The sequence below is a fragment of the Medicago truncatula genome, chromosome 3, assembly GCF_003473485.1.
Source record: "Medicago truncatula cultivar Jemalong A17 chromosome 3, MtrunA17r5.0-ANR, whole genome shotgun sequence".
Lineage (NCBI taxonomy): Eukaryota > Viridiplantae > Streptophyta > Magnoliopsida > Fabales > Fabaceae > Medicago > Medicago truncatula.
Genome location: NC_053044.1, coordinates 45,180,687 through 45,200,259, shown reverse-complemented (window position 1 = coordinate 45,200,259; position 19,573 = coordinate 45,180,687). Strand labels below are relative to the sequence as shown.

Below are 19,573 nucleotides of genomic sequence, written 5' to 3'. Positions count from 1 at the left end.
TACTCCCTCCGTTCCTATATATAACCCCCTTTTTACTTTTTTCACATTTTTTAAGAAAAATTATTAATACAATTAATGTGTCTATTTTGTGTGTTAATATTACCAAATTATCCTTTGTTTGTATGTGTGTTAAATTTGAATTTTCATATTTCAAGATAAGTTAGCAGTATTAATTAAGGGTATGTTTAGGAAAAAAATAATAAATGTACCTAGTAATTTGAAAATGAGTTTATATTTAGGGACAATTTTTTTAGTCAAATGTGTGATTATATATAGGGACGGATGGAGTATCTATTAGGCTGAAAACGTTTAAGATAAACAACTAATCTACTTAAAGATATCACTATAATCTAAACTCTTTTATTGTTATCATGTTACTATAATTTCCTTTTGAATAAATGTCTTAAAGCGGTTACAATCTATCTATCTAGTATAACTCTATACAGCAAATATCTCCATATATATAAGAGAAAAGTTCATTTATTTAGACACTAAATATCATTTCATTTCTTAAATATTCCGTTTAATAGGAGTAATGAACATGAGTAAAATCAAGGATTAAATGGTGTCGGTTATGGAAACCCATTTTCTCTGTGTTTCTTTCCTGCGTCTCCAAGGGACCACTTGCTTGAAGCTGTCATAAATGCTTGCCTGCAGGTATAAAATTATTATTACATGATAATGTTTCAACCTAACTAATTAAATCACTGATATTCTTGTCCTCCTAAGTAGTATACACGATGAAAAGCAAAATTGCAAAACGGTGTGGGTTCAAAAAAAATATCATCCTCGCAAAGTTTTATCATTAAATTGTTGACAAGAATTTTATAACATGTGAAGTGTATGTAAATATTTTATGAGTTTAATGATGGTGGGTTGCGTTTCAAAACAATTTTGCATATACAATGGATTGAAATGTTTAAAGTCGCCCATTAATTAGTGTTTTTAATTAACGTGATAATTTAAAATGTTTTAAATAGTCGCGTGTGTAAAGTTGTTTTTGCCTATCAACATCCAATAAACTCATATTTTATTAGTTGTGTGCTGCATATAATACTACTATAATCGTAAATATTTTAAACCTTTTTTGTTTAAAAAATTAAAAAGTTAATTAGCCTGTATTAAATTTAAAGTTCAATATTTACACGCAACAAAATCAAAAGTTGCATGTTTTTTTCTTGAAGCCAGGTAGTGAAAGTCATCTTTCGGTGCCCAACTGTTTCTGGTGTTTGAAAGGAAAAATTTCCATTATTTGCACAAATGTAGGGTCACTAGACTTTAAACAAATACTAGTACGACTAATATCACTATCAATTTAATTTTACCCAGATCGCAACATTTTCCATTATTTGTTAACAAATATTGTACTGGTAACCTTTATATAAATTTGGTGGCTTGGTTTGTAGTCACATTGAATATGATAAAAACAAAGGGTATATATTTAGTCAAACTTCACTTATCAATCAGTATGTGTTTTACTGCAATGCATACCTAACGCCTCAACTGCTCTGCATCATTATGCATCATTTTTTTTCAATATTATATTTTATTTTTTACGTTAACTATCCAATTTCCACAAAAATGATCATGATAATTTAGAGTCTAAACTGGCCAAGGATCTATAGCAAACGGTGACGACTTTTAAGATATATATACAAGTCAAAGTTTTATTTTAAGCAAAATACAAGCCAAAGTTATAGATGCTTTAATTGTGTCGTGTTCATTATTTCGATGTGTTACATAGAATGACGTATATATATTGAACCCAGCACAGTAATCTTACCTACAATTTTGTCATGATTCTTTTGAGAAATTTTATTTAAACTGTAGTAACCTACCAATTTCTTACTATCTAGTGTTAGAAATTAAATGGGAACATACCGACAGAATATTATAGCAGGTAAATATGCATGGTCCACAATTAGCCCAAAATGGTTAGTAAAAGAAAAACAGAGCAATCTAGTGTTGTGTAAGTTGTAGCATGTAGAAATTCCACTAGTTTGATTATGATTTTTTCTCTCTTCATAATATGAAGTGTCGGGTATCAGTCCCTTTAATCCAATATTTTTTTATTTTATTTTATTTATTTGTGTTATTTTAAAAAATTAAATATAAAAATGATATAACATTAAATGAATGATTAAATATTAATCTAACAACTAATTACTAATATTTGTTATTACAAGCAAAATAAAACTTAAAATAATTATGGAGGCTAAGAATATATTTAACCGAAAAAAAATTCGTTTCAAAATTTTTTTTTTTTTGGTGTTGTCCGGGTAATACATATTTTATGCATTGTCCTTACCAACTGAGCTAAGCTCGCGGGGACCTTTCAAAAAATATATATAACTAGTGTTATGGGTGGACTGGGACTCTGTTTGTTTACCGAGGGAGGAGGGTGGACTAGGCGTGAGGAGGGTGAGAGAGTTTAATGTTTCTTTATTGGGGAAGTGGTGTTGGCGTATGTTGGTCAATAAGGAGGGGTTATGCTATCGAGTCTTGCAGGCTAGGTACGGGGAGGAAGGGGGGCGCCTAAAGGAGGGTGGGAGAGATAGCTCTTTGTGGTGGCGGATGATTACTAGCATTCGTCGTGGTGTAGGGTTGTGGGAAGGGAGTTGGTTTGAAGATAATGTGCGTAGGGTTGTAGGTGGAGGAGTAGCACATTTTTTTGGTCAGATAATTGGGTGGAGGATGTGCCTTTACGGGTAAAATTCCATCACCTTTTTGATTTGGCGGTTGATAAATGGGTAACGGTGCAGCAGATAGAGAGTAGGGGATGGGCAAATGGTGGAGGAGCTTGGGGGTGGAGGAGACGTCTCTTGACGTGGGAGGAGGAGACAGTGTCTGAGTGTGCATCTTTGTTGCATAATGTTGTTTTGCAGGACCATATTATTGACAGGTGGCGGTGGATGCTGGACCCTTTACATGGCTACTCCGTTAAGGGTACTTATGCTTATCCCACGACGCCAGGTGTTCCTTCCGAGTGCGGTCGATTTGATGATGTGTGGCTGAAGGAAGTTCCGCTTAAGGTCTCTGTCTTTGTTGGCGACTTCTCCACAACCGAATCCCAACTAAAGACAACCTTTTCCGTCGGCGCATCATTCCTTTCGACGACATTTCTTGCATTGCTAATTGCGGTTCTTCCGAGACCGTGGATCATCTCCTATTTCATTGTCCTCATTTTGGAGTGGTGTGGCATCGCATCTTTCAGTGGCTAGGCATTTCTTTTATTACTCCGGCGACTACCACCGATCATCTTCATAAGTTTTGTCACTTGGCGGGGTTCCCGCGTGCTATTCACTCTTTTCTGACGGTAATCTGGATGGCTATTGTCTAGGTTATTTAGAAGGAAAGAAACAACACGATTTTTAACAAGAATATTGACACTTTGTATCATCTAGTAGATAATATTAAATTGATGTCTTTTTCTTGGCTAAAGGCAAACAAGCCTACTTACGCTTTTAGTTACCACGACTGGTGGCGGCATCCTTTACCTTGTATGAGTGTTTTATTGTAGCTCTGTTTTGTTTTGTTTTTCTTCAGGAGTGCTCATTTATAGCACCAGACATTTAGCTGTATTTTTTGGTGGGTGGTTCTCTTTTGCACGCCTTGTGCAAGATGAATCACCTTTGGTGATCTAATATATTCCATTTTGGTTTGTTAAAAAAAAAATTAAATATTTTATTTTTTGTTTTCAATATTACAATTGATATATACAAAAGAAAAAAATTCTCATTTTCTTGACGAAAAAATATTTCTCAATTATTCACATAGCGGCAAGGCAACTGCTTGATGATATATTATTCTCAATTATTCTCGCATTAAAATATAAATTGGTTCACAAATAATAATATTAAAATATAAATTTGCAACAAATTAAATATTATATATTAAATAAAGAATAAACCATAAATCCAGTCTATAAATGGTCACTCTCTCTCTTCAAAAAAAAAAAAAAAACTCTCTCACCAACTATATATAGAAATACTTAAACTTTTTTTTTTTTTTTTTTGAGATGAGAAATACTTAAACTATTATTGATCCATCAAATTTGTCTTTCATTTACTTTGAAAATAAAAGAGAGAATGATAATTCAGGACCATCTTGATAGATTAAAAATAGTTAGTATATTTCTAGAGTGATAGTTGATTTAACTATAACACTAGTTGAAGATTGATTTTTGATACATTGATGCAAGAGCATTTCGCAATAGATTATTGAAGAGTGAAAAGAAAAAACAGTAGAGTAATTATGACTTACCCACAAATGTGATTTTCCCTTTGAAATGGGACTTCCTCCTTTAGCAGCCCGTGAGCTCTTCACCTTATTCTGCCCCGAAAAGTCAAAACTACCCTCGTCTCCCTCCTTGTTAATCTTCCTGAAACCACTCCACCTGCTAGACCCAAAATTGGAATTCCAGTTTTCCCTTGAAGTTCTATAGGAAGAAGTGAAGGACATGGCCCGGCCCACGTAAGGCCCATCTAACACAGTTGTAGGTGAAGGAACATCAACCTTAGCATCCAAAAACAGCAACCTAGGAGGCAGTTCCAAGGTTGTTCTAACTGTATTGACGAGCTCTGATTGGGTGTGGTAATGCCTAGGCTTCCCTGGTGCTTCCTCCCACTTGAAAGGAATTGAAATCATGGTTTGAGGTGGTGACATGGCAATCTCCGATGACATTATTTTGGTTGTTGATTTTTCTCAGTGGTGGTATATGGTAGGAGGAACTTTACAATAAGCTAATGAGAAATATGGTCAACATGTTAAGAAAGAGAGTTGATATTTTATTTTATTTTATTTCATTGAATTGAGTTTGTTTGGTTTGAGATATATATAGATGTACGTGGTAGGCTAGGGATGATAAATAAATCTAGAAAGGAAATGAAATAGCCCCACCCTGTCCCAATTATTATAAGGTAATACTATATACTAATAATCTAGGAAAGGAGTAGATAGAAACTGTTCAATATTTAATACTAAGATTTTATAATGCAAATAAAACGTCATTTTTGTCTTTCTTTTTTATTTTTGTGGAAACGACTACCATAATCCTCACTGTCATCATTTTATCATGTGTGTTTGTTTCTACAAATGAAAATGATGCGTGTCTATTATTTTATGGAAAAATTATTGATGATATTAAGCATCTTGTAAGTATTAACATGGATTTGTTAAGACAGATCACAAATTTGCTAAGACAAATCACTACATATCAGTCAAAAAAGTGAATTTCAAGTGGTAACACATGTCTAAAGGTGGTCATGAGTTGGTCTTGGATTTGGAAGCTTAAACTTCCTGAAAATATTCGTCATTTTATTTTATGTAGATTATTATGCATGGAAAGTTGTACACAAATTAGGTTTGGTGCTCTTATCATATGTCATTTGATGCTTCGTTACAGATGTAGTATTTCGTCGAAAACCATTTGACATTTGCTGGGTGTTCGAAGGCAGCCAACTTGGACACAAGCAAAGATTTTTTTTTTTTAATGATTCTTGCGAAGATGATTTGAATTTATGGTTCAAGATGTATGCAACCATCCAACATATAGTATTATTCTCCTTATTGGATGTTGGTAATTTATTTGGAAATCCAAAAATGATGAAGCTTTCTCTGACATTAGTCTTACTCTCTGATCAATGATCTTAACCAAATCTACTCTATGTATAATTCAATCTGACTATACTCTTGGGATGTCTTCTTGACAACCTCCTCGAGATAATGTGATTAAAGGTAATGTTGATGATATCTCAATTGGTAATCTTGGAAAATCCAGCTTTAGGGGTCTAGTCAGGTGTTCACTTGGTGGTTAGATCATCAGTTTTGCATGATTTGTGGACATACCACTAATATTAATGTTGAACTTTGTGCTATTTTTTATGGATTGCAATTCACTTTGGACCATGATTTTAAAGACAATATTTGCAAACGGCGTTTACCTTTATAAGGATGGTGTCCTACCTACTAATCATTATGCTCCTCTTATTAATACTATTTTTTTTATGAAACTATTATTGATAATATTTGTTCTTTCCTGTTGAGAGATTGAAATGTTGCATTGAATCATACAATGCGCAAAGGAAAATGGTGTGCAAATTGACTCGCTAAATTGGATGCTTTGCTTTCTCATGTGCTTAGGATCATCACAACTTGTCTCTCTTCAATATGGAGCTATTATGATAGGGGAATTCAGTTTCCACGTATGTAATTCTTCTTTTTTCATGTTTCTTTTTGTTTCTCATTGATAAAAAAAGTACTAACATAAGTCAAATGTCTGGAAAAAACAATAACAAGTTTCGTATTCGGTTTATAGTATGTTTGAATATGCAACGATCCTATCACATTCCACGATTAGAAGGACCCATTCATAATTTAAGGTGTTTGTTGAAAATATATGTATTGAAAAAATCTCAATTTGTTTAAATTGTAAAGAAAGATGGAGACTAATGTTGATTTTAGTTATTCGTTACTCATCAATCGAAAATATTTTAAATTTACATCCAACTCTTTCAATTGAAAACACTTTCAAGGGTGCCGGTGTACACTCGGGCTGGGGCTGATAAGCAATTTAGGGTACACAGTCTATTTTTGCAATTTTATTCTCTAATTGTTTTTAAACAACGTTCGTGATTTTTTTCCAGTTTTAAAGTTTTCACTTTGCATTATTGTGTCCCTTTGTTTTCTCTAAGCCGATTTTTCCCAAAAACTTCAACACACACTCGAGTTGTTTTGATGTGAAAACAAACATAGGCCGTCTAAATTTGTATTCGTTTCATGTTATACGCATACCAATGTTACTCAATTTATGAGAAGCTACATTTCCAAACAGAGACTTGGTCATTTTTAACACATTTGAACACTCAATAAGTTAATATTCATAAATTACTCATTCGAGTGTCATACTAGAATATGAAACTATGTTTGGCATGTGGAAATTATCTATTATATATGGATATGGTATGGATCACGAGGTTGCACATGTCTTCCTTATAATGTGTGCGCTATATGGATCATCATTACTCAAATTGGTGAGACCTGAAATATTGTAAGTGTATATATATATATATCAAGTATTTTTTTTGTTAGGGAAGGGAAATATTTGTAACTTACCTCGCATCCAATTTATCAAGTAAAAATATACAGTGCTAGTATTATTATTTTTTTGGAGAAATATTTACTGATAAAATCCTTAACACATTTTAGCTATAAAGAAGGAACGCTATAGTTGTTGGCCTGACGGTTATTAGATGTTAGATAACTCTACTAGTTTAAGCTAAATGATATAGAGTTAAGCCTCTATGTTAAAACTTAGGCGAAGGAGTTTTGTCATCCAAAAAAGAAGGCGATTTGCAGCTTTTCTTTTCTTAATGTGAATACAATCCACTTATTAGTTGTTATTTTATATTGGTGACAACTGGGGTATCCATGGAAGGATGGTGGGTAATTTACCCCAATCAATACACATTAGCCACATAAGCACATTTTTAAGTGGTATCCATGAACTATCTTGACCCCACTAACAAATTGCTCATTTTCATTGATTGATGGATAAATTATCCACCATTTTTCAAAGGTAATCTAGAAAAAACCTTTTATATTCCTTAAAAAAAATTAGTCTCATTATATCACAAGCTGGCGAATAAAAAAGCCATGAGGCAATTAGCCATCAAATAAAAAGTTCATGCTTCCGTCAAAAGAAGAAATTCATGGCTTGATGATGGAATATAAATTATTATTTTTTGAAAAAGAAATAAATTATTGAAGTAAATTATTAGAATATTTTTTTATGACAATCTTACATATATTATATATTATTCTTATTAATTGAGTTAATCTCACAAAGACAATTATTAGGATAATTTAACAATGTGCGAAGTGCAAACTATTTGCTACTATGTACTCATTTTTTTTTATTTTATTTTTTTATCAGCATACTCATCGGGTTGTAAAGCGGTTCTGAATTTCGTATATAATCGCCCCTTTCTCCCTTTGTTGTTTAGTGCTATCATTTTCCAATTATTTTTGTAATTGAATTATTTTCTGCTTTTAGAACGTGTGGTGGGCAATATGTGTATTATTATATTCTTCAATTACAAACCTTAAAATAGTTCCCAATAAAAAAATTGATAGTGTTCTTATATGATATAGGTAACGTAACATGATTTTTCATTTCATAAAAGACATGTTTTTTTTAGGAATATAATCCTAATTCTTAATTGCGCATTGAAAAGAAGTTGTACTATTTGAACAATTATTTATATGACAATTTTTTAAGAGATAAAATAAAAACATAAGATAAATATGAGAAAAAAAATTAGATGTCACTATAATTTTGCTAAAGCTCTAAAATTTATCTTTTGAAAATTGCTCCAGACACCCATTGTTTGCTCCAAACATCATGAACTAACCATTTTATCTCTAGCGACAATTACTACCATTCGTCAGTCTACAGTAATTAATTGTTGTTCGTTCAATATCAATATCAACTGCAATTAACTGCCGTTTCAATCTAATATATGCAAACCTACACTTTCCCTTCTTGATATGAAGCTTTGAAATGACGACGACCGGAGAACCATGTTTTTTATATTTGGTATGTACAATTCTAAAGGACCGATCAGGTTGAACGCTTCCTTGGTCAAATCTTCCCAAGATATTCAGGAAAGTTTGATTTGGCCAAATACCTAAAAAGAAATCAAGGATTGTATGGATATACCAAATGAAGAAGTTAGTTTGGTTGATCTATGTTCTTGTGTGTGTTTTATTATGCTGTATCATTATGTTGTTGAATTTAAGTTTAATGTATGCTCTTATTGTTGTTGTAGAATTTAATTTAATTAAAGGAAGTTTCTTTCAATTTTTGATAGTTTTACATGCAATGTTTGTATCTAGTTTATTTCATTTTGTTATGATATTTTCTATTGTATCTAGTTCTCTCGAGTGAATCATGTCTCAAGTTGGAAAAGTCGAAGGTCATGTCAGATATGAAGCTTTCAAAGGACCAATAAGATTTTTTTAACACCCAACAACAAGTTGAAAGAGTTGAAGACACAGCTTAACAAATACTTTGTTCATCTTGGTGGAAATCAAAGTTCATGTCATATTTTTCTACATGGTGGGAAATAATAAGCTATATATTTGGGTTCGTTTCAACTGCAAGTGTCCAAATTGTCAGTAGAGATTTTGTGTCATTTTGTGAGGTTTTTAACTTATTTGATGTAATGTTGTGTAATGTTATTTGATGTAATATTATGTAATTTTGTTTGTATGTTGAATTTCAATCGTTTGCATACTGTTGATGTAATGCTACGAATCTAATGATGCACTTTTATTATTTGTCGTGCATGGATATTGAGTGGTATTGTCCAATTTTGATTAGAAGGATTGTCTCATCTTTGAATATCCCCTTTGTATGTGTTATGTACAAATGCATTAAGTGGTCTTTGAATACCCCTTTGCTTGCACATTGTTGCTTGAAATGCATTTCTTTTACTCCAAAACTTATAGTTAGTTACCGTTTCTGCCAACAACAAAGGGGGCCTAAAGAGCAATTTTCTTATTGACAACGTATATGCTTTTGGCAATATTCCTAACGTTGGTAGAGGGTAGCAGTTTTCATTCAGGCAAGTGAAAGCCATTGACTATTGAGAGAATGGTTCCCAAAGTTGAAACAAAAAACTATTAATATTTAACTGTTGCCACTAGAGTTATTATCAGTTATCAGGTGCCAGGGTTAATTTACTCTTCCTGCAAGACTTATTGCTGCTTTCTTGAGAAGCTGAATTTTTCATTCCTATTATAGGATGATCATGTAAATAAAATAAAACTGTCAACTATACCAGTATCTATATCTATATAATCTGTATAATGCAAGCACAGGGTCAATTTACTACTGTTATTGACATTTCCGACATTCTAGTTAAGTAACTTTATGCGCTAAGATGCATAGAGCAGACTGAAGACAGCTTAAACTTTCTGCTCTTGGAAGCATTTTTAACCTGAAAGAGGATCTTAGTACTTGATCTTACAGTCACTTCTTTCCACTCTGGTGTTGTTACTCCCTTGGTTCTATAGTCAAGCAAAATGTATAAAACTTGAAGCGTAGACGGAGCTGTAAACCATCTCATGTTAGTTTAAGAAACAACATACTATTAGACAATAATAACAATGCAAGTATAGAAACCTTCCCTTCTTGAATGGTTATCTTCCATCACAGGTAATTATCAGTTAAAACTACAATTTTATAGAAAAGAGTACAGGTAGCTAGTGTATTGAAAATATCAACTTGTCCGTAGAGCCAATGTGGAATGTTCTCATTCTTGATCTTGCCAATAACTATTTAAAAGATAATGCGTGAAACGTGAATATAGAGAAATGACCATTACATGTCAATATATGAAGCCAAATCTGGCAAATTTTGAAGTCTTTAGGAAAATATCAAACTGCGTACTGCAAATCATGAATCGAAAGAGAGTATCTTCTAAAGAAATTGATAATATTTACAGAAAGTACATATATTTACAGGAGTTTCAGTAACATACCATAGTGTAGGATTTGGTAGTATAACTTTACAAGTTAGAAATTCTCTAGTTAGAACAGCCCCTCTCTGTTCAAGATAAGATTGAAGAATAGAAGCTTGCTTTCTTACTTCTTCCACCTGTATACAAGTTCAGAAAATGACTAATGAAAGAAGTTACAACTTTGGAAATCTATGCATTTTCTTCCACATTTGATACAATCTCAATAACAAAATAGGAACAAAATGAAATACAAATCACAGTTCATATGATTTAATGAACATCCAAAACTAGTTTCTAAAATCTAACTCATGTCATCTCCCGAAATAACATTGCGGAAATAAAACTGGTAGTAATGTTCAATATTATATGAACAAAGACATTGATTCAAGTGGTTCCTTACAGGATCAGGGTGACGTTCAACTTTATTATGTTTTCCTGACTTTTCACAGGCCCAACGACCATCACCTTGAACTGTCAAAATCCCCGAGAAGTTCTTCACCGATATCACTCGTAGCTCTCTGCAGTATTAAAGTAAAAAAAAATTATTTAAAAAAAGAAAAACAAATTTACCATTTATTACTAGCAACTGTAACTGAGCTTAATTGGACTCAATTTAACCCCTAATCGATCAGAAGAGTAAAAAAGCTAACAATCAGCACGTAAATGATAAATACCCTAAACTAAGTGCTTGTTTGGATTTGGTGAGTTTTGAAAAATCACAGTGGTTTACCATGATTTTGCAAAAACTGCACTATGGAGCTTCAACAAAACCACGATATCGCGACACAAAACCCCCCTAGAATACAAACAAACATACATATAAATAAGTAAAAGAAAAACATGGATGTTGAATTAATGTTTATGTTGTTTCATGTATGTTTAAGAAATTGTAACACCTTAATCTCAACAATATTGTACCTGTGAAGCATTGACTCAGACACAAACACCAGACACCATAATAAATTGTATAAGAAGGGTCGGTGCTACAGAGAAGAAAGAAAAATAAAATACCTTTTAGTGAGGAGAAGAAGATCAATGGTTTGTGGTGAAGACTGAAGAAGAATCAGGATCAGGAATTCGAAGACCCACAAAAACCTTTCCTCCAAAAAGGTTCTGAAGCCTGCAACAATGAAAAAAGAAAACAGCAAAAATAGGATGATGAAGCTGAAAATTGATGGGTTTAACTAAAAAATAAAAAGCTGAAAATGAAAGACCTATTAGCAAGGGAGAAGAGAAGAGTGGAATGAGAAGCTTCGATGTCTAAAACGCCGTCGTCATTAAGGAAGCATTTGAATATTTCTATTATATTTTTTTTGAGAGCGACATTTGAATAATAATTTTGTAAATAATGAAACCACAGATAAACCCAAGCCACATGTTGAAATGAAATGCAACCAACCCAATTCAGTGTGTGAAGAAGGGAACTTAACTATCCTTCTCCCAACCGGAATCCCTTCTTGACCTATTTGCTCTTTCAGCTTCCATGTCAAACTGGGTTTTAACTTTTTATTATCCCGAGGTTTTGACCTTTTAAAATAGAAGAATATAAACGGTTGATTATATCAAATGGCTTAAATTTATTTGACAGCATGACTGCATCATTTTCAAAACCAATCATCTTTCTAACTACTCCCTCAGTCCCTTGGGGTTTGTTTGGAACCACTGATAGACAAAGGAAAGAAAGTTTATTGGTCTTTGTACTTTCATAGTTTGGTTCCCATGTAAACAGCTAAGGAAAGAAAGATTTATGTGAGTCCCATGCAAGGAAATGTTTCTCTTCAAATTGGTGAGGAAACTACTTGGATTGGTATTGTTGGTTAAAAAGTCATAAAAACCACTCTATTAATACAATAAAATAATATTAGTATAGGATTAAAATAATGCATCTAATATCATTTATCAAAATATACGAATTAAAAAATATGAAAATAACATATAAATAAAAATATCAAAAACTAAAAAATAAAATATTTTATATTAAAATTTAACTTTCTATATATACAGTATACCGTAAATTTAATATATATTATGTATGTGTGTATATTAATGTAAGAATATTTATGTCATTTAATAAAAATAAATCTATCTTTCCCTCAACTTTCTTTCCACTTTCTTTGATATCAAACAACTAAATAATCATATTACTTTGCACCCACTTTCATTCCTTCAACAACCTTTCCTCTTACTATCTTTCCTTTCACTTTCTTTGATCATCCAAATATACCCTTAATGTAGCCATCCATTGCCTTTTTCACATTTCTTAAAAAAAGTTGTCAGTGTAATTAATGTGTCTGTTTTGTGTGTTAATATTACAAAATTGTCCTTTATTTGTATGTGTATTAAATTTGACTTTTCATATTTCAAGACAAGATAGTGATATTAATTAGGGGTATGTTTAAGAAAAAAATAATAAATGCATTTAGTAATTTAAAAAGGGGTTTACATTTAAGAACAAAAGTAAAATCAAATGAGTGTTTACATATAGGGACACAGAGGGAGTAGTTAAAATCCTCTCGATTTATGTTTTTCTCTATTTCTTCTATTTGAAAAGACAAAGACACATAAAAAGTAAAAAAAAAAAAATTAACGATGAAGGGACCCACAACCTTTTTTGTGTGTATCTTTTTTTAAATGACACTCTTCATTTATTTTTATAACTGGAGAGGATCCTTACTCCTTTCTAACGCTTAATCTTTTATCTTGAAATTAATGTAAGATCCACATTGAGAGTGGGAGGACTTTTATATACTTTATTTCAATCCCTCAATTAATGTTAAAAAATCGTGAGAAAAAATAACAAGTCAAATAATAGAGATTTTGTGTCACATGAGCACCTCCTATGCGACTATCGACTATTATTGGAGGATCAAAAGTAAAAAGAATCTCAAATAATAGAGATTCTATCTATTTTTTATTTTTACAGAGTTTTTTTATAGACTTCACATATATTATAACATGAATTATTTCAACAATTAATCTTTAAATATATGGCTTTTGTCTCAAACTTGATTACAAAATTCTTATTCAAATAACACTTAAGCAAGTTTACAAATTTAACATTTGTAAATACCATTCATCTAAAAGACTCTAAATGGTCCTACCATGTGCTCAAATATCTAAACCAATCTTAGATAGTTTAATTATTTAATAGTTTATATTTCAACAACAAAATCTTGATGGTGAAGTTGAAGTTGAAGGTTGAACAAAACATATGTTTTTATTACTTGTTAAAAAACCAAAAGATATTTTTATAATATAAATAAACAATAAGGACCCAAACATGGACCACTTCTCCTAAGTGTCTTGGATAACATGGCAAAGAACCAATAACATTGTTGACTTTGTAGACATGAAAATAACAAGTCTTATTCACTGTTTAGTTTTTTTTTGTTTTCACCAGTCACATTTGAATTATTTTCTTGTGCAACTTCCATATACAAATTGATGTTATTAACTGCAGTAACAAGTATACTATATATAGACTATAGAGTATAGACAAATAAACACTTGAGGAAAGAACCATTAATGTGATCCCTTTTAAGTTCCATTATTGCTACCTTCTCAAGCATATCATTCCTTCACGAGCCAATGTTCCCTCAAGGTCACCTATAATTCTGGCTGTCCGAACTTCTAAACCTCTTTGAACTTCATGGAACAGATTCCTTATACTGTCAGAAAACCGTTTCATGTCAATTCCAGCACTTTTCTCCATCTCTTCTGCCACTCCAACAAATCCAGAAACAATCTTTGATTGAATTTCAAACAATTTTTGTCCTGTTGCAACAATGTATCTTTGTAATTGAAATGTCTCCTCCAAAAAATGCTCTAGTGTTGATGTTTTCTCCTTTTTTCTTGCATTATTCAATTCTCCGCGATTTGCATAGAGGACATTCTCTTGCTGAAATAATGTGCAACAAATTATTGACTCATGCTCAACTTTGCAATACTAAATGAAGATGGACACAATAGAATTTAGATTACAGTTAATGCAACATTGCTCCATTTTTCAATATCATAAATGTACATTAAAAAGAAGCCAAAAAGGACTCACATGCTCTAAAAGGATATTTTTTAGAATATTGCAAAAGGATTCTAGTGTCATAACAAAAAACTGATAAAAATAGAATTAAATCATATCTCATCATGGAGATATTTGAAGAAAAAAAAATTATAACACGACATATATTTGATTAGACGCCAATGCAGAACACGTAAAAATATACAAGAATCAATGCATACCATTCGTTTGCAAAGATCATCGGTCTTTTCTTGGAGGGATTGATATCTTCCGATTTGTTTATTCAGCAAAGTAATCAAGGACAGATAAGCCTTCATACCGACTTTGCTATCTTCATTAATTTCTGCATGTTCATCATTGTTTTGCATTCCGGTCAACCTTTCAATAAGAATTAGTTGTTGTTTAAGCCTCTTGATTTTGTAAGATACTCCAAGAGCATGAAGATCCATCTTCCATTGGAATTGTTTTGCATCATTAAAGGGCTTGCTAGTGGAACCTATCTTTTCAGCAGTATCAATTTCTATGTGATTTGGACTTTGATACTGCACAGGAGTGGGATTGTCCTCCCGACAAACATGCTTTTCTTCTTCAATCTTATTTTCTGGAGATTGAACTTGTGAATTCGCATCGTCAAATTGATCATGATTCAAGGGCTGCACCTCCTTTTCACAAACTTCTTCAGTCAAAGTTTCCATCATTTCTAACTGTTTTTCACCTGGTTTTCTCTTCACAATCTTGACTCTAGACCATACAGGATCTTGAGTGATTTCTGAAGATTGTGGGGACAAATTAGAGTTGTTTCTAAAGCAGTTTGAAGGCCTCAATTTTGAAGCAAATTGGTCTTTCAGAGAATTAATTGCATCCTCTCTCTCCAACAATAAGCTTTCCAATTTCATCTTGTCATGTCTCAGCTGTGTCACATCCTTCACCAAGCCCTCCAAGTGTGACTGAAGCTGCTTTGTTTCTAATTCTGTTCTCAACAATTGCCACCTAAATGCCTCTAACTTCTCATCTTTGATCCTCATTTGTTCTGCAAAAGCATCTAACTCTATGTGATGCCTTTGTTCAATCAGAGTTGCATACCTTTCTGTCTCGGCTCTCACCCAATCTTCCAAACGTTTAGCGTTAGCAGGAATGGCTAGAGACAAAATAGGAGACAAAAGAGTCAGCACAACAAATAGAGATTCTAGCTAGCTGTTGAACTTTGTACACTAAAGTTCTGTTTGGATTATTTGAACTTATCTACTGACATAAGTACTTGTCAGACAGTTTGTGAAAACTTATGGAAACAACTTATGACATGTCCATAAGTTGTTTTCAGCTTATTTTATATAAGCTCTCAAGGATAGCTGATGAAAACAGTTTATAGCTTATATAAAACCAATTTAAATTTAAATTATCTATTCTTATAGAAATAGCTTGTACATAAGCACTTATATAATGAGCACTTATGCTATAAATGTTTAGTGAAGTTGTTTATGCAAACAAGGCCTAACAACAAATAAAATTGAGACAAAAGTTTGTAGAACTTATAAATCTTACATAAGTCTTCATTTCTTTGTGGCAAGTAGTGATCAGAAATAGGCGAAAATTGTTCTTGTTCATTTGAAATATGTGAGGAGCCGGTTGAAGAACTATGCTGCATGCCTCTTGAACTAGGGAAAACATCCTTCCTAGAACTCAAGTTCATCAACATGTTTTTAAAGGAATGTCTGTCATGTTTTCCTTCTGAAGCTTCTCTCCACTTTTCTGTTTCATGCTCAGCATGCTTCCTTCTAGCCTTTGATAACTTAACCTCTTTCAACAGCATTTGCTTTTCTGCAGTATCAAGTTTAGATTTTCTCAACATTGCTGACAAAATCTTATCTTTTTGTTCCAAATCCTTGTGAAATTTTGCAATCTCCAAAGTTAATTTCTGAACCATCAAATCAGACTCCTCTTTGTTCTCCATGACAGCAATAAGTTCCTCTTTTGCAGCATCCAAATGCTTAACAGCGCGACCGAGTTCAGCTTCAAGGTGTCTTTGATTTGAAACCAACTCAATGAAAGCAGTTTTGTGTTTCCTGAGATCAGAAGAATGTTCTTGACCTTCACGTTTAGAAGATTCTCTCAATTCTTCTGCATCTTTTTCAGCTTTTTTCGCCTTTTCTTCTAGCTCCTTTCTCTTTTTCTCCTCTTCTTCAATCTTCTTATCTTTTTCCTCCACCAAACCCTCCATTTCCTTCAATTTCTGATTCAAGTCAGATATAGCTAAATCCCTTTTTTTCTCAAATACTCTTAACTCATTCAATAGAGCACCAATCTGTTGTCGAAGTTTCCTTCTTTCGCTAAACCAGCTTTGTTCTTGTGCAGCAAAAATCCCAACAACTTTCTCATTTGCTTTTGCATCTTCATGTCTTATCTTTTTCAAATTCTCAATTTCCATCTCAGCACTTTTCAGCTTTTGCTCTCCCCCATTTATCACTTCCTTCTGAACTTTCCACACAATCAACCCCAAAAGCTGTGTACTTCCTTGAAGCATAGTTTCAACAATTTCAGTCAAATTTTTCTCAACTTCAACTTCTGGTTTTCTAAGAACTTGAAGTGCTAAGAATGCACAAGAAACACCAAAATATATTGGATACATTCTATCATCATCAATATTATCACTCTTTTTATACACAATGCTATCCATGAGATTTTATTTTCCTTTTCCTAACACTGCAACATAAAAACAAATAATTAGAATACAATTCCAATAACTATAAGTCTTACATTACATAAAAACTCACATGAATCAAAATAATTCAAATAAAAGGGTTATAGATCCTAAATAGTTCAACAATAATTGAGGAACATAAAATTGATGGATGCTGTTAAGAATGTTGAAGAAGTTAACATGTTTGTTTACCTTATGCAATTCACATCTAAGGACAAAAATGGAAATAGGAAGTTGAAGAAAAAGAAAGTAGAATAAGGAAAAAAAGTATTTTTCCAATGGACAAGTTAACTTCAGCAGTCACACCAAACAGCAAAGACTGATATGTAACTGATGTGAAATTGGTATCTTCTATAATCTATAAATAAATGGTTAGAGAATGCAGAAAATAAAAAAGATAGGTGTTTACATTTACACGTGTTGGACTGCACATTGTGTACTCTATACTCTATAATACCGAAATGAATGAAAGAAAGAAAAAAGTACTATATGATTATGAATTTTGGTTCCTGGTTTTCAGTGAAAGACTTGCCTAATGTCTGGTAACCCCACATGCTCCTCCCCTTTTTCAGCTTTTTATTTTGGCTTAATTGCACTTTTGAACCCCTATCTTTTCAAAAGTTGTGGTTATGGACCCTTAACTAATTTAAATACAAATCAGCCCCCTATGTTTTGATTCTTTGGTAGTTTTGGACCCCAAGGCAAAATAAAAAATAAAAAAATTGACACGTGGCACCTCACTTAGGGAGCTGTTTTGTATTTAAATTAGTTAGGGGTCCATAACCGCAACTTTTGGAAATATAGGGGTCCAAAAGTGCAATTAAGCCTTTTATTTTTTATAATCATGACATTGATACGAAGTATCCACCACCGTTAAACATTAATCAATCTCAGTCGAAAAAATTATTTCGCAAGGGGGATACTCCTCGATCAACTGAGTAAGTTTTGCCTGGTTACGAATTAAACTCTGACCACTTGTTTAAGGTGTCTGAGTCATGACCACTCGGACCATCTAGATGGTTATAATCATTCCTTAATTTTTTTTATTTTTTTCTTCTCCTACCACCACCAACCCCCAATTGCCACTCCTTGCTCATTGCCTCAATTCTTAACCATTTTAGAAAGCAAAAGCACTTGATTCCTGGATGCTTGTTACAATTTCTGACAAAGAAAAAGAAATCTAAGGACCAAAAGAATATATAGATATAGATATCTTGAATCAAGTTGGTTATAAAATATTAAATACAATTAGTATTGCTTACCTGTATATTGAATATTAGAATGCACAAAAAGACACTTCTGTTATAATAAAATAAAAGACTTGTAGGACTAGGCTTATAACAAATAAAAAGAAAATGAGAGACAGTGCATATATTTGAAAGTGCATGAATAGCAGTGACATAAAGTTATATTTTTTTTTTGTTCCTTTTTTATAAACGTAACAAAGGTGGGAACAAGTACCGGTTGCTTTGCAATTTGATTAACCCATTTTGATAAACTGGTCCCTGTCATGATTGTAGCATATATTAAAACAAAATCAATACAAACAACCAAATTAATACCTTATGGACCACGTATCTTATCCGGAAATTATACCTAGGAATTGTCCACATAACGCACTTCACAAGTAGTATATCCAACTGGAAATTTTAATACCCAAACAATGCTACCATAGTAGCCAGAAAACATTACTTGGTGAGTGACAAAAATATATCTTGCATTAAGTACTTATTTCTCAGTTTACAAGCAACAAAGTTATATGAGACTAAAGGGATATGCTTCTCTTTAAGTCGTTTACTTTTGTGAGTTAAGATCTGTAAAAGATGTAACATGTTAAATAAAAGCTATACAAAATCATACTAAATTTTAAAAGCCAGGTCATGTAGCAAAAAAAAAAAAAGGTTACTGTTAGTATTAAGTAGGAGGAACTTTGTTTATGCAGTAAGTGAACTTTTGACTATTTGTTTGATCAATATTTTATTTTTTACTATCAACAAAGAATCAATACTTAGATTTCAAAGTTCAAACCAATAGTAAAACCCGTGTATTAGCGAGATCTAGGAAACCAATGAGAAACATAGTCAAGAAATCTGCCACTTATAACTGGTGTTTTTTATTTTATTTTATTTTATTTGTGTGAATCCGATATCTTCTACACGTAATTATAAAGACTAATCCTTCAAACCGGATTGAACTATAATGAATGACAAAACTTTCTTTTAAGAAATTTAACTATGTTGCATTTTCAGAGAACGGAATTCAAACATATAACTTACATCTAAATTGAGAGTTATTCCTTATCATCTCTTCAAAATGCTCTTGAGATTAGTGTTT

At 32.3% G+C, this 19,573-nt stretch overlaps 2 protein-coding genes, 1 long non-coding RNA gene and 1 pseudogene across 4 annotated transcripts; all 4 read right to left on the bottom strand.

Annotated features, from left to right (window-relative positions):
• Nucleotides 1-358: 358 nt before the first annotated feature.
• Nucleotides 359-4,811, bottom strand: LOC11444214 (uncharacterized protein At4g00950). The gene is made up of 2 exons (XM_003602220.4): nt 4,264-4,811; nt 359-651 (listed from the first exon to the last, which is right to left on the bottom strand). The coding sequence occupies exons 1-2, from the start codon at nt 4,681-4,683 to the stop codon at nt 559-561; spliced, it is 513 nt and encodes a 170-aa protein (XP_003602268.1). The 5' UTR covers nt 4,684-4,811; the 3' UTR covers nt 359-558.
• Nucleotides 4,812-10,005: 5,194 nt separating this feature from the next.
• LOC11414347 (uncharacterized) lies at nt 10,006-12,762 on the bottom strand (annotated as a pseudogene).
• Nucleotides 12,763-13,812: 1,050 nt separating this feature from the next.
• On the bottom strand, nt 13,813-17,778 carry LOC11440435 (centromere-associated protein E). 2 transcript variants are annotated; one of them, XM_024779678.2, is made up of 4 exons: nt 17,649-17,778; nt 16,084-17,241; nt 14,763-15,679; nt 13,813-14,421 (listed from the first exon to the last, which is right to left on the bottom strand). In XM_024779678.2, exons 2-4 carry the CDS (start codon nt 17,213-17,215, stop codon nt 14,077-14,079), a joined length of 2,394 nt encoding a protein of 797 aa, XP_024635446.1. In that variant the 5' UTR covers nt 17,216-17,241; nt 17,649-17,778; the 3' UTR covers nt 13,813-14,076. The 2 variants fall into 2 exon arrangements, with proteins under 2 accessions (XP_024635446.1, XP_003602264.1); XM_003602216.4 differs by lacking the exon at nt 17,649-17,778 and adding an exon at nt 17,432-17,617.
• Nucleotides 17,779-18,287: 509 nt separating this feature from the next.
• Nucleotides 18,288-18,707, bottom strand: LOC120579441 (uncharacterized). The gene is made up of 2 exons (XR_005645271.1): nt 18,502-18,707; nt 18,288-18,400 (listed from the first exon to the last, which is right to left on the bottom strand). It is a non-coding gene; the product is annotated as an uncharacterized lncRNA (long non-coding RNA).
• Between the last annotated feature and the right edge of the window lie 866 nt (nt 18,708-19,573).